Source organism: Hyposmocoma kahamanoa, unplaced genomic scaffold, assembly GCF_003589595.1.
Source record: "Hyposmocoma kahamanoa isolate Upper Pololo Valley unplaced genomic scaffold, ASM358959v1 220, whole genome shotgun sequence".
In the NCBI taxonomy this organism is placed as follows: Eukaryota; Metazoa; Arthropoda; class Insecta; order Lepidoptera; family Cosmopterigidae; genus Hyposmocoma; species Hyposmocoma kahamanoa.
The window spans coordinates 4,350,864-4,366,767 of NW_020653740.1; the positions used below are offsets into that span (position 1 = coordinate 4,350,864).

At 36.5% G+C, this 15,904-nt stretch overlaps 1 protein-coding gene across 3 annotated transcripts in view; it reads left to right on the forward strand.

Moving 5' to 3' along the window:
• Nucleotides 1-15,904, forward strand: part of LOC113227894 (protein phosphatase 1 regulatory subunit 16A) — a 68,693-nt gene that overhangs the window by 32,840 nt on the left and 19,949 nt on the right. For all 3 annotated transcript variants that reach the window (XM_026460977.1, XM_026460979.1, XM_026460978.1), the window contains 5 exons: nucleotides 1,087-1,238; nucleotides 12,805-13,253; nucleotides 14,289-14,414; nucleotides 14,976-15,051; nucleotides 15,411-15,552. In XM_026460977.1, coding sequence (XP_026316762.1) covers nucleotides 1,087-1,238; nucleotides 12,805-13,253; nucleotides 14,289-14,414; nucleotides 14,976-15,051; nucleotides 15,411-15,552 — 945 coding nt within the window. The remainder of the gene's footprint in view (nucleotides 1-1,086; nucleotides 1,239-12,804; nucleotides 13,254-14,288; nucleotides 14,415-14,975; nucleotides 15,052-15,410; nucleotides 15,553-15,904) is intronic.

The window sequence follows — 15,904 nt, forward strand, 5'->3', positions numbered from 1 at the left end:
CGGGTGTCGTCAATGGGTGTCGTCAACTGTTTCATTTCAAATAGACCAGTTAACTTGAGCTTAGCCATAATGGACGATAATTGCAAAATTACATATTTAATATTTAATTACCGATAAAATGAGATTCCGTTTGTTTTGTAATTAGATGTTTTGCTGTTTTTCCTACATCACCGAATAGAACAGCACGGCATTGTTAGAGATATTATCTTTATTACAATAAATACAGAATATTTTTTGGAATGTACGGAGACATACACACAGGTCAGCAGTTGGCCTGTTTATATTTCAGTGCAAACGAGAGTTGATATTTATAAGAGCTGTATTGCTTATGTGTTACCACGAATATATGGCCCTTATTTCGTCTCTATTTCTGGTTATATACTCGATGTTTCACCAGCACCCTTAAGCGTGACGTACACAGAGAGCGAGGGCGGGTCGGGTCTGGATCGCGGCGGGTCTAATTCCGTGTATTTTTATGGATGACAACACTCCAAGCCTGGGCGCGGAACGGGCATGTGTGCCCGCGGTTGGGTGTGTGCCCGCTCTCATAGTTTCACGCTTTATGCTTTATCAAAGTTGCACAGTACTGCTTTGCGGCAGAAATAGGTAAGGTGGCAGTACTTCCCTGGACGAACTCTATAAATGTAGAAACGTAACTCTTCGTGCGAATCCTTGGAATATTTACAACATGGGGTGCAATCCCAGTCTACGTCTAGTCCCTCGATGATGGAAAGTTGAAGGCGGAATTAAATCATGCAATTCCCTAGGACATCTAAATCTTTCTTTACAGGCCCATGGTCATGGCTGACACTTACGCCCACTGTCCTAGTCGTAGTTAGCTGTGACCATGGGATATGTAAACAGCCCAAAATGTCCGAAGAGTGTTCATGTGTAATGTGTAGTAATAGCGAAAACCTAAGAATTCGACACAACTTAACACGTTCGACTATCCATGATTACTCTGTATTAACCCGGAGGCAAAGGTACCTAATACTTAAGGGTCATATTCACAAAACATGTCAAACGTTATAGTATTTTACACGATAAAAGACAAATGTATTAATGCCATCATCGTCTTTATTCCAGACGTCGCATGCAACAATTAAAACTATGGCAGCAGCGAGAGAAAGAATGGGCACGGTCGAAGACCAAGAGAGAGAAAAGCAACAAACGAAACATCTTCTTCAGCGACAGCGTGATGCTGCTCGAAGCGGCTGCCAGGAACGACATCGAAGAAGGTAATCAACCATCCCCATATGAATTTCAGTTATATATGTATAATTTATAAATTTGGTTTGTAAACCCATCTTTACGGATTTAATTGTTTATAAGTTTGTTAGGCTTTGTAAAATAACTAAAAATATAGTTACAGTAATTGCATACCTATAGTCGGTAGGCGGGTATTCTTTATGATCGCTTTGGGTTAGACATACCTCGGGTAAACTACCCGAGTAAGTTTAGTTAAGTAAGTAAGGTTAAGTTAAGTATTTAAAAGCCCTTAAACATTCCAAAATAGTGACATTATTGTGGTATTTTCAATATAAAAGGAAATTTCCAATGCCTATTCTTGAGTGTATGTCTGATAGAAATCATAAACAATTACTAAATTATTTAAGAACATTATTTAAATTATTTAGAAGACACTGAACGTATTGTGAATCAAAATTTCAACTAAAAACAAAGAATAATTTGTGTTAAAAGATCTGTTTACAAACGTTAATGTTGTTATTACAATGTACCCAAAACTACAAACGAAAGAATTAAATAAGGCAGCTCCATTCGCGCTATTGTTCTAAATGGTATTGCTAAATGTATAGAAATCTTAGACAAAGATACAATTAAAGTTATTTTTAAAAAAGACACACTGTTGACCTCGTTTACGAAATTAAATATGGACATAAAACATTGGCGTAATGCACATTAAATATTTTTAGTTGTACTGTTTGTAATATTATTACATTGGATAAATTAATAAAGTTCTTTACTCAATGAACTCAACATAGCAAACAACAACACAAAGCGTCTATTAGTGATGGCCTTGCGTTATTAGAACTTGTCTTAGGAAAGAAGGAATTTTCTATCATCGTCATGCTTAGTACAGGAAAGCTAGAAGCTATATTATAGGAAGACGTTGATAAAAAAAATGTCTCTTTCTTACGCGGTTCTTGCACCGTGACGGCTGTCTCAACGACGCCCGACTCTACACCTTTAGCATTTGTGTATATTGAGAGAACCGCCTTAGTGACTTACTTACTTTTGTATTATATACGTGTGATATAGCGCTTTCTTTGGTATTTGAGAGTTGTTAACACGAGAAAATCAAATAAGTCCGTTATCAATTTCAATTTAAGGTTTATATTTCTCGAATGTCAAATCTGTTATCGGTATTTTCGGAAACGTGATAAGATTACATTTTCTCGATAGTGTTAAGTATCGAAATAGCCTCTGCATATTGGTTCATCGTTACGCAAATAACTCACATCACAATTAAGTTTTTCTTAAATTTAAAATATACCAATTTTACATTTGTATTTGAAAGTTTTTTTCACTACGATTTATTCCTGTGTAGCACCTTAATTTAGCAACTAGGACACCAAACTAAATTAATAGTTTATCAATGTCACTGAATGAATAACTAACAACACTACATATACAAAGTAATACGACCTACGAGTACTAATACCTTCGTCCTACGTAATCAGATCGAAATTTCAAACAAAGGCGACACCAGTGCCACATCATAGCAGTACAGTCAAACAATCACTTTAACCGTTTGTCGACTTATGATCATATTTTAACGATGAAACATTTACTATTTGCACTATAATTTGTGCAAAAGATTTTATGGATTCCGTGAACGACACATAAATTAATCTCATTTCCTATAAATATCGTAGTTTACTATAGGTAATAACAAATATGTAAAGGCAGAGTATTTGGTCCCTTGTAGTGTTGCGGCATTTTGGAAAACACATTTATTCTACGCACTTCATCATCAATTCATTTACACGTCCCACTGCTAGGCACGGGTCTCAGACGAGGGCTTAGGCCACAATCCGCCTCGCTTCAAATGTTTGCCGAGAGTTGTGAACTTTCGACGTGCAGGTTTCAGGACGATATTTTCCTTCAGGTTACCTATCAGTAGTTCGAAATGACATTTTCTAGAAATAACGTTTGGTCGAAATTTCACAACCTCGAAAGTAATTTTGGGACGAAAATGTTTTTTATTTCAAACCTAACTTAACCTAACCTAATCGTGTTTTTGCGATAAACATTCAACATATCCTGAAATAACTACTGTTTTGTTATAACTCGGTTTTCGGTGTAATGAAAATTCGAACAAACGTTATTTCGGACAAAAAAAATTTCAACTTTGTGATAGGTTACCTTTCCTTCACCGAAAAGCTCATGGTAAATTTTAAATTAAATTGTGCACATAAATTCTTAGAAACTCATAGGATTCCATCTCACGACTGCCCGAGAGGTGGTAGGCCAAACCGTCAGGCTACCACTGCTTTTTATATACTAGACGAACACTGGATGAAAAATAATGAATACTAACAAATTATTGCCTCGTCAAAATGCAACTAGAAAATATAGATCACTAACGTAACATCCACATTGTAATTTCAAAGATTCAAAACAAAACGTACAAGGTTTACCTCCAACATTAATTTTTAAGGCCTCATAAAGTCAAGTACCTACTTAAACTCGACCTGGTTGGTGGATAACAAAAATAACGCTTACGCGCATCTGCATACTGATCCGGTGATCTATCTACAGATTGACACTCCTATATATGAGATAATCACTAGGACATTAGAGTCATAATCCCACTTATGTACTGGCTTCGTTATAATACGTCCTGTTTAAAGTACAAATTAATGTATTATCAAATTTTCTTATGACAACCGGTAGGTTGGTGCAACTCTCTCGTGTATCTTTTTCTTTACCGACAATAAAACTCTATACTGAAAGCATGTGATTACAGGAAGCGGAACTCACCCGTTGCGAAAGATGACTATGCCGCGATATAACTGCCATAGCTCTTTTGTTTTAATATTTCATACCGAGCACACAACACGAGTAGTAATACAAAAGGCTACAGCAGTAACTTTTGTTCGTTTGTTTCCTTCTTTGTGTTTTATGTATACGGTTCTTGTCGTTTAAAAAAAAGAATCGTACAGCGCACCTATGTATTAGACATCTATTAGGCTGTTGACAGATTGACTGCATGTTTGCAGTTAATGCATGAAGTCGTTATCAACTTCATGCAGCTGAGACTTCGACTGCATGAAGTTCGTGCATGAAGTTGATAACGACTTCACGGTTTCGTCTGCATGCAGTTGTATTATATGGACTTCGTTTAGTAGCTTCCTTAATAATAAATTAATAAAATATCTTCTTTAATGCACCAATTACAATGAAAGCATAGCGCAGCGTCGGTTATATGCTGGTCTGGAACCAAAACAAAAACGTAGAAGATGTCGGCTGCTAATCATCCCGCGCAAGGTGTAAAAGTCGACTGAGGGATTGGGTTTAATAGTGTCCTATACGTAGGCGACAGGCTGGCAACCTATCACTATGGCGCACTAGGTTACACAATATTGTATACAATCTTAACCCAGACATTTACCAAATGTGGCTTTAGTTGCACTGTGTCACTTAAAGCTCTGCCTACCCCTATATGTGAACCTAAAGGCGTGAGTATATGTAAGAGTATATAATAATGTATGTGTATATAAAAATAATATCTAAAAGCTAATGTTCAACAGACTGCATTGTTGATAGGTAGCAATTTCTTCAAAGCAAGCTTAATATACAAAATTAGAAAATGTGCGCATTAAGTTTTTGCTGCTATTAGTTTTATCTGTGGTTATAAAGTTGATAGCGGTAAATGATAAAGCCAACACGCAGGGGTTCAAATATTAATGCAGTATAATGGCTACTAATATGTAGCTTGCCAATGTAGACGGCGATGTAGACGCAAGAAGTAGCGAGTATTAAAGATATAAAACTACCAAAAACTGAAAGAATCAATGTAAACACTCTGTCTACTGCGCGGACAGTGGCATAGGTATTCGTCCACGAAGATTAGTCGTAATTATGCAAAATAATGAAATCGTAAGGTGTTAGTGGTACATACAGATAGTATTCGTTTGTCATCAATGCGCGATGACTGTAGTAATGGTCATACTCGTGACCTAATTTTCGGAAGAAAGGTTACGAAATATAACTTTTGTCTTTGTGCACGTGCTAAGCTTCTTTATCATTTCGTCGACTTCGTGTAATAAACGTAAAGATTATATACGTTCCGTGGGACCATAGATTTTATTAGTGATTTATCATATGATGATCTAACATTGCTACTCTATTGTACGTATTAACACACTATCGACGCGAAATCGCGTTTAGCCGATTAGAATGTCCACGTAACAAGAGCGAAAAAGACATTTCGCGGTTTTCGCTTAGAGCGGAAGCGAAATGCCCAACGTCTATTTCACTTTTTTATGGCGATTTCCCTACGCTCCTCAAACTTATCGAGATCGTCCCCGCCGTCGCCCGCCAAATCCCATTTGAGCCTGGCTGTTTTGCTCCCCACATCAGCAATTTCGCTCTTATTGCTTATAAAGCTTTTTGACCGACTCAAGCCGATTCCAAGTTAATAACTGTGGTGGCTTCCTTATATATAGGAGGTAGGCTCCTAGAAACCTAGAATATTACGTTATCTAAATAAAACATAACCATTTTGTTTTGACGTTCCACCATTATATTCATAGGCCGTGGTCTTGACATGGTCTTGACCTATGCACATATAGCTATAAATATGTAAGTCGACCGCGGCCCGCATGTTCGTGGCTTAATGAAAATGACAGCTTGTAAATTACTAAGCAATTGAACGCAATACCACTTTGCCGTTTTATACACACTGTAAAAATAATTAGTATAAGGGGTGTCCATGATCTAAGACACCTTTTTGAATTATTAGTAGGTCAGATCAAGTGGGTATGTACGTCCAAAAACTAAAAAAAGTATAAAGATGTGTGATTCAGAAACCTGTTTTTGGTGTTGGTGGACATCAAGATGTTCATGCTTCATTATCGACTTCAACGAGGTCAAATGCGCACTTATTAAAAAAGGGAGACATAGAAACAAAAGTAGTATAATATAAATATTAGACAACTTCAGATATCTCTGATCCCGAAGTAAGTAACTAAAGCACTTGTGTTAATGGAATCGGAAACACCGAGGATATCACAAACACCCGAGACAACAATAGAAAAGTTAGTTTTCTACATTGACCCGACCGGGGGTGATACCCGGCATCTCAGAGATGGAGACCTTGAAAACCGGTGTGAGAGCCACTCGACCACAGAGGTCATCAAATAATCGTCGTCAAGTATAAAGGTTGTCCTTGATCCTGAAATATTTTTAAAATGTTGGTAAGTTTGATCAATTATCGATTTCTTAGGATTTCGCGATTGTTAATATTCATTTCAGGTCATGGCTGACTGACCACGGGACCTGTAAAGGTTCCGTAGCATTAGTTTGTTTGAAAAATAAATATACGCGATTTAGAACCGAAAATATTTTTATTTTCAATTTGATCAATTAGTTACATCAAATTATTATAAAAAGTATACATGAAATGTACGTACCTATGTATCACAATATGGATATAAGGAACATATTTCTTTTACCGTGTGTACATTAATCTAGTCTATTAACCGCAGTGATCTCATACAATTACACGTGTTGTGTATTTCTATACATATATAAACGAACTGTAGTATAAAATTTACATATTTAATCAACAGAGTATGTGATTTATATCCCTCGTAATGTTTTATTAATATTTAAGAAGATAAAATAAAAATAATTAATTAAGGCTCTAGAAAATACGTATACTCAAGATGTGCATCAGATTTGACATTTGGACCGTTTGACGTATCTTGTTCCGTTGCACCGGAGGCGATTTTCGAACAAAGATGTGTGACACTGACTGAGATGCTGTTGAGATTTCAAACGATTTGAATAATATTTTTTGAGTTTTACTCGTCAGTACTTCGTACACGCTAACTGAGATTATTAACTGTCACAATTAACCTTTATTTGCGATAAACTCTTCAAATTTAAACCCTGCCTTTAACTACGTACGGTTTTCATTTTGACATCTTGGTCTTATATAATTATATTATTAATTCTTACAAGTAAAGTCAGTAAAAAGCCCGATCATTTTGTGTGGTCATTTTAAAAATAATATTTAAGCGTGCATTTTAAGAATAGGCGGTAAAGATTTAAGTTTTATTATTCATGAAAAAGCCGTGATAGCAAAAATGTCGCAGTAATCGCGTAACATACATACAAAAAAACCGTCGAATTGAGAACTTCTTTCTTTTTGAAGTCGGTTAATAACTCATTAGAATGAAATGGGTTAACAAATTCAATTGTCATTCTCGCACAACTCATATAGCTTCGACTTGCTTATTAGTTCTTTACTATTTGAAAAATATTTTCCCACATTACGATTAATCAGCTGATACTGATTTATATTTTAAACAAAACGTACAAATCATATAAGGTGTACTTTTTTGTGGTATTACCAGTTACCAAACAACTTTAGGCGTGTTAATTAATTTAGGTTATTTTGGTTGTAAGTGACATAACATTATAATCAAGACTCGTTTACTTTCATACGACTGTGATTTATAAAGTGACCTTTCTCTTATAATTATAAAAGCTGTTATATAATTCTGTAATGTAAAATAATGAAGTTAAAAACCGGTATTAACTTTTGTGGAGTTGGGAAGGTCGCAATGTCTTGATTTGTTTGCCAGAAATGTAATAAAGAAATGTACTTTTACTCTTGTGCCTTTTCGTCACGAAACTGCGCAAACATTAATATTTATTATAAAGAACCTTTTTTCCGATAGTCTGTAACGTGTTTGGGGTATTAAGTGTCGATACAACTAAAAATGGCTTCGGTTGACTCCGCATAACAGTGAAAGTGATTAATCTATCACATTGGAAAAAATATATAGTAAAATTGAGGATGTACATATACATATACGTATACATATACGATGTACATATACGGTGTAAAAACACAATTCCTAAAAGTTTTCATAGATAGTAAAAAACCCCAAACTTACCTCGAAATTTCACAAAAAAACCGCTGTATTCAATAGGTACTTTTCATATACCAATTATTGTTTTTTATATCAACTGAACTAAATAGAACACATATACATTTTTCAAATGCCTTTAATTTGGTTTGTAAATAAACAAATTCTGTAATAAAGCCAGTGTCCCTGGCACTCGACTCAAGCAAATTGAACCGTATTAAAGTCGTCACAAAATAATAGATCATATTTGACAGCTAAACCAGTCGATAGTATGTAACTTTGAATGCAATCAACGAAACAGTAAATAAGCAATTAATAACTTATTGGGTTTTAAAAAAATACATAAATTTTATTGAAGGTCTATACGTTATGAAAGAAACATATTTCAAGTATTATTTTCGCAGGAATTCCAAAATAAAATCCAATTTTGAGTTACTCCGAAACGTCTTATAAACAGTTACATCTTCAGTCTAATTCTTTTTAATAATAGTGTTGTAACCAATAAGCGCCGACTATCATCGAGTCAAATCGGTTTCACTTTAAAAAAAATGACTTATTTAATTACTAAAGTCGTCACAAAATAATAGATCATATTTGACAGCTAAACCAGTCGATAGTATGTAACGTTGAATGCAATCAACGAAACAGTAAATAAGCAATTAATAACTTATTGGGTTTTAAAAAAATACATAAATTTTATTGAAGGTCTATACATTATGAAAGAAACATATTTCAAGTATTATTTTCGCAGGAATTCCAAAATAAAATCCAATTTTGGGTTACTCCGAAACGTCTTATAAACAGTTACATCTTCAGTCTACAAAGAAATAATTCTTTTTAATAATAATGTTGTAACCAATACGCGCCGACTATCATCGAGTCAAATCGGTTTCACTTAAAAAAATGACTTATTTAATTACAAAAACAAAAATTTTAAAGTGCTTACAAAATTAGACTGAGTATACTAGTATTTATAGTAGACAGAACCGTAAAGTCAGATTTGTATTTCCTTTTCTTTATCGCAAATTCTGAAACGGCAACACTGATGTCGATTTAGCGTCACTCTGCATCGGCGCCCGCGCAGTCTTTCGCCGTCTTGGAAGTTGACTGTACGCTTGGTTATTCGTGGTGTTTTTTCTTGTGACTCGGCTGTGCTTTTGGACTACTTCTATTTTCAATCTCGTTGACCTTGGCTTGGATATTTTGGACTTGATTCTGTGTGAACTCTTTTTCAACATGTCGAAAAGAGGACGTGCTTTAAATAGCCAGACTCGCGAACTGGTTGTGAAATTACACGACTATTTCGAAAGGGAGTCACTTAATGGTGGACCTCTATTACCAGTGACACAAGTGCAAAATCGCGTCGCAAGTGCACTTGGAATCGGCAAAAGAACGGTACACACCATCATACAAGAAAAATATGGGCCTTCCGGCTCTCAAGAAAACGTATTACATACGCCTAGAAAGAGGAAGAAAAGCAAGCCTGTAACAGGTATCGACACGTTCGATGCAGACGCTATTCGTAACCATGTTTATACATATTATACTAGACACGAGTACCCTACTGTGAGTAAATTGTTGGTATCACTTCGAGAGCTTGGCTTATTTACTGGGAGTGCTACCTCACTGATTACAATTTTGAAAAAAATTGGTTTTAAATACAAGAAGTCTGACAAAAGAAATATTATGATGGAAAGACATGATTTAATATTACAAAGAGTTTCATTTTTGAGAGAAATGAATAAAATTACAAATTGGGATAATGTTGTGTTTATCGATGAGACTTGGTTGAACTCAAACCACACAGTACCACAATCATGGACCGACGACACTAAAGCATCCAGCTCGAAAGTGCCAATGGGAAAAGGTGGTCGCCTCATAATTTGCCATGCTGGATCAGCCGGGGGAGGTTTCGTTAATAATGCTTTACTAGCATTTGAATCAAAAAGTACAAAAGAATATCACGAAGAAATGGACGCAAACAAATTTAAAGAGTGGTTTAAAACTTTACTTCAGAACCTCCCCGAACAATGTACAATAATTATGGACAATGCATCGTATCATTCGGTTCAAATAGATCGAGCGCCGACTCAGGCAAATAAAAAGGCTGATTTGGTGGCATGGCTACAGAGGAATGGTGTCGAAGCTGACATGGAGCTATTGAAAGTGGAATTGTTAAGATTAGTGCGAGAGCATAGACCTACAAAACTTAGGTATGAAATTGATGAATTGGCACTTGAGCATGGACATAAAATTATAAGGACACCGCCGTACCACTGTCAATACAATGCTATTGAGTTGATTTGGGCTCAAATTAAAGGTTAATATTTTTGCATTTAATACTGTTATTTTAAATTCGTATATATTAAGACTTATTTTGTACTAGTAGCATATTTTAATAAAGTACAAATGTAAAGAGGTAACATATAAACTTTCGAATTTGTAATATCACTGTGAAGGAACATTACTATTTTACAACAGTGTTTTTTTTTTACAGGCTACGCAGGACGTAATAATACTAAGCCACCGTTCTCCACAAAAAAAATGATGACTTTATTAAAGGAAGCATGTACTAAAGTAACAAAGGAAGACTGGAGAAAGGTGGTGGAAAAAACTAGAAAACTAATAAAAGAAGATTTTGACAGAGATGTTAATATTGATAATTTAATTGAAAACGAGTTAATTATATGGACTGGTGAAACTAGCTCAACAGATGGTTTTGGTTCATCTTCCGATGACGTTGATAAATAAAAAATTCCAATAAGGAGGTCTTTTGTTTTACTTCAGAATTTTGTTATTTACGTACAGGTTATCCTCGTGAACTATGCTAATGTATAACTACAATACAACAACAAGTACAGGTTGCCGTTGTGCTCACTTAAAATACTTACTTATTATTTCTATTAAACTGTATAACGTTTAAATAAATGTTGATTGATATATCTAGAACTGAAAAGCAATGAACAGAAAAATAACCTAAACGATTACAAACTCCTAAAATTTTTAATCGATTTCTCGTGAGAATCGTTTAAACTGGTTACCGATATTGCAGTTCACATCACTATTTACGTTGCGATGACATGTGTCAAATATGATCTATTATTTTGTGACGACTATAGACGGGAAAAATTTGAATTCGACCAGAGGTAGTATAGACTCTTAAGGACACTTCCGTAGCACGGTTAATGTCTTTATAGACACCTATACTGTGGTTTGTTTATTATTATTATTTTTTTAATATGAAGTGAAGGGATGAACAAGTCGTGCGGCCTGATGGTAAGCTACACGCCTGTCCATAACAGCAGCATTAAATCGCTAAGATCTGAGGGGCCCTGCTACTGCGCCTGTCACCCTGAGACATAAAGTTGACAAGTCCTATGTGCCTATAATTTCACCAGCACCCTTACCCTTCTAAACAGGAACGCAGTAATGCTAACATTACTGCTTGGCAGTAGAAATAGGTAAGGTGGCAGTACTTCCCTGGACGAACTCTTCCACAAGGAGCTGTACGGCTGCTAATATATAATCATCAATTATAAATTATAATCCTCCTCATGAACCTCAAAAGTTTATTTATCTGCCTTCGGTGTGTTCGTTGCCGCAGTCTCCTCACACATGTGGAAGTCCGCGCTTAATTAAACCAATCATAATGAGATACACAAAGTAGCTGCTGTACACTGTTGTTCCTCTCGTCTGTGTGCCACTTCTGTCATCAGTAGGGCTGGCACAATAGGGCGCGACTCGCGCGAGAGTGATTTGAGCGAGCGCGTGATTTCTATGCGAGAATAGCAGTATCTCGCGCTTTATGTCGCGCTCGCTCAAGTCGCGCCTTATCGTGCTAGCCCCACAGATGAGCGTACGTCACCATGATATTTTATTTTCATTGCTATTACATCAATATGAAATAGGTTAACGGCAAGTGAGTGAAATTCAATAAACCGGATTCTTCCCTTAATCTGCCACTTTTAGAGGTGGAATATTTTCTTCAAATTTGAATGGGACCACTACTGAGGAACCCCCTCTCCAACAAAAAAAAAAGAATCATCGAAATTGAGTCACAAATGTTGGAGTATTCGCGCAATATACACACAGAAAATAGAGTCGAATTGAGAAACTTTTTCTTTGTGAAGTGAAAGTCAAAATTTGCATTTGACAACGTCATTTTTTAAGCTACCGCTCGGTGCTGACTTCCCTGAGTAGAACGAACAAGAAATTCTAGGGATTGCTCGTTTGAAATAATGCTGTTGAATACAGTTTAGTAGCAGTAGAGCTCCTTGTGAAAGAATTCGTCCAGGGAAGTACTGCCTCCTTACCTATTTCTACCACCAAGCAGTAATGTCAGCGTTACTGTTTTCCGGTTTTGAAGGGTATAAGGGTGCTTGTGAAATTACACGCACATGGGACTTGTCAACTTTAATCTCAAGGTGACGGGCGCAGTGACAGTGCCCCTCAGATCTTTGCGATTTAAAGCTCTGAGTGGCACCGCAACTGTTATGGACACGCGTGTACCTTACTATCAGGCGCACGACTTCTTTGTTCCGTCACTTGATATTATAAAAAAAATATATATTGAATCAAATTTTGTGGAATCTAGACCCATGTCGCCTTTCCATACACATGGTCGGTTCAAAATAAAATATTTTCTCTCTTGTAAAGTCAAGATTTATATCTATTTCAGTGCGCCGTCTCCTTCAACGCGGTGTGACACCAGACGCGACAAATGAAGACGGTCTTACAGCGCTACACCAATGCTGCATCGACAATAACGAGGCCATGATGAGATTACTCCTCGATTTCGGAGCAAACGTAAACGCAGAAGACAGTGAAAAGTGGACTCCACTACATGCAGCAGCTACTTGCGGCAATTTAAACTTAGTGCGAATATTAATACAGCGTGGCGCAAACCTACTGGCTGTGAATGGAGACGGAAACATGCCATATGATATTTGTGAAGAGGAAAGAACCCTAGATGCTATTGAAAGTGAAATGGCGGCGAGAGGTGTGACGCAAAGACTTATCGATGATACTAGAGCGGCGACGGAAATGAAAATGTTAATGGATGTCGCGGATTTAGTTAAAGCTGGAATGGATTTAGATGAGCCAAGGGATAGTCAAGGAGCTACTCTGGTAAGAACTCGCTGATTATTATCATAATATAAATTGGGCTGGGTTGGAAAACCTTTTTGCTGACTCGCCGACTATGTCGGTTGTCTGTGACTGTTTTGCATTTGATTTAAGTTTTTTGTGTTAAAACGACTTACAGAATCAAATATGTTGTTTTTCTCGTCACGACAACTCGTGTAATATTAATTTTGTGGGAAAGGTAACACTCTGTCTTACAATGGAAAATGATTGAATGAAATTTTAAGAGAGAAGCAATAATAAAGAAATCACATTTCGAAGCCATCATTTTATATGATAAAGTAGATATTTTAGTATTTTGATTATAATTCTTAAAATGTCATCGAGTTCTTTTAGGTTTTCGCGATTGCTACACGTTGGAAAAGGAACTAATTTTTCGCTTGTAATTATTTTTCTTTTTTTTTTTCAAATAAATTAAATCTTAAGACACTGGTCTTTTTATCTAGTTTTCATAGTAGTTTCATCTAGTTTAAGGTTTGGAGACTCGTACTTTAAATATGATTGTGTTGTACAACCTTCAACTTTCCATGATTCATGGTATAACCTGTTTGTGTATAAGTATGTAGAATATAAATTAAAAAAACACTGGTTAGTGGCACCCCGACATCGCAGAAAAATCAGCGTTTCGGGCTCTTCACAGGTTCCATGGTCACGGCGGACATCTTATTATATCGATCGTAATATAAGGGCGCCTTCGAATTAGACGCTTGTAGATACGCTGCAGTAGCACCATTGTGGGCCTGCAGCAGTGCAACTACTAATTTTCATACAATACTTAGAAGCGCAGTTGCAGTGCTACTGTCATGACACGCGCGCGCCACTTCTGCAGTCACAATAAGTGACCTAAAAATTACTGAAGCACCACAGCTGCGCGGCTGCCGTGCCACTGCAGCTATTCCACAAGCGTCTATTTTGAAGGCGCTCTAAGAGTTTAGTTTTTGTCACATAAACACCATAGTTTGCTAACGCAGCGTAGTATATAATATCACCTATTAAGTACACATTTATTTAACATTTCAGCTGCATGTAGCGTCTGCAAACGGATACACCAAGGTTGTGGAGTTTCTGTTGGAGAATCGCGCCTCGACAGACGTTGTTGATCATGATATGTGGCAGCCAGTACACGCTGCCGCTTGCTGGGGACATGTAAGTATATACTTTAAAATACGATGGTAATTCAATTTAAAAGCAATATTTTAAGCCAGTAATATTTTTATTAATATTTTAAAGATAGCGCTGACTGTCAACACAATTTATAAGAGAGACTTCGTAAAGGCCACAAATTCGCAACGGTGATGCGTTCAGCGTTGGATGTATCCAACACAAGACACACGTTAACTGCATCTGTGACCGAACGGTTAACATGCTGGACTGCCATGCCGAGTCCTTGGTTCGATTCCAGGTCATTTGTTTCTCTAGTAAGTTTGGGTGTAATTTGTGGTTGTCTACACATATGTGCGGGGCTATGAGTGTGTGCATTGTTGTTGTTGTGGTTATTGTTGTTTGCGCACAATGTACGCCTAAACTTTGAAAGCCCCGCTGAACGCACCACGGTTCCTAATTTGCGGCCAGAGTTTTAATTAAATAAGAGCTTCGTTTTTCGACATCATACTAAATTCAAAATGGGTTGCATTTCAATCATTAGGGGTCCAAAAAGATAAAATTTATTCACGTTTGTATTTAAAGTGTTTATTTATTTATTTACAGTTGGAAGTATTAGAGCTGCTGGTACATCACGGTGCTGATCTTAACGTGAGGAATAAGCACGATGAGACTCCAGCAGGTAATATGATCTCTTAAACGTTAATCCAGTAGCTCCAATGGTTTGTTATTATTGATACAAAACTAGTGGAGTATTTTCACAAAAATATGGTAATGAAAACATTAATTATTAAAAATATTGGCAAAAACAGCAATTTATTTGTCTGTCTTGTATCTTTTAGCGTTTTCAATCACTTAATTACTCTTCTTCACTAACGTTAATGAGAATTTCCGCCGAAGGGAGGCAAAATCATCGTACGATTTGTTTTATAACCTTTCTTTTATGAAATAGCTTTCAATTTGTTTTTTGTTCGTACCCTGACTTACTTACATTTAGTTCTTTCCTACGACTACATCGTTTGAAATACCGGTATGTTTCAGATATTTGTGAGGAAGGCGAGATGCGCGAACGCATCCTGCGGTTGGCGGCGGAGCAAGAAGAGGTGCGCCGGCGCGCCGCGCTCTCTCCTGGCGAGCGACTACGAACGGCGCGACGTTCATCTTCCACGGCTAGCGCTAGCAGGTACGCGTACCTTAAGATTGTCTTGCCTGACGTTTGCGGTCTTTAATTCTAAATATCCTAGCGACAAACAACAAACGAAAAAAACAAAAAGGGTTAATAAACTGACATTGTATACAGTTACTGTTTTTCGTGGTTTCTAAAATGGCACTAATTACTAAAATTCTATACATTATGCAAATATGAGAGAATGAATAAATCTATCTCTACATCTAATCCGCACTAAGGCGGTCACCATTCTACGAGGCTCTATAGAATCTTTAATTGGTATTAATGATTTGTTAAATTTATCAATACAAAGATCGAACACTCAGAAAAATTCCTTCGATCCAGCCGGATTCGAACCGACGTCTTC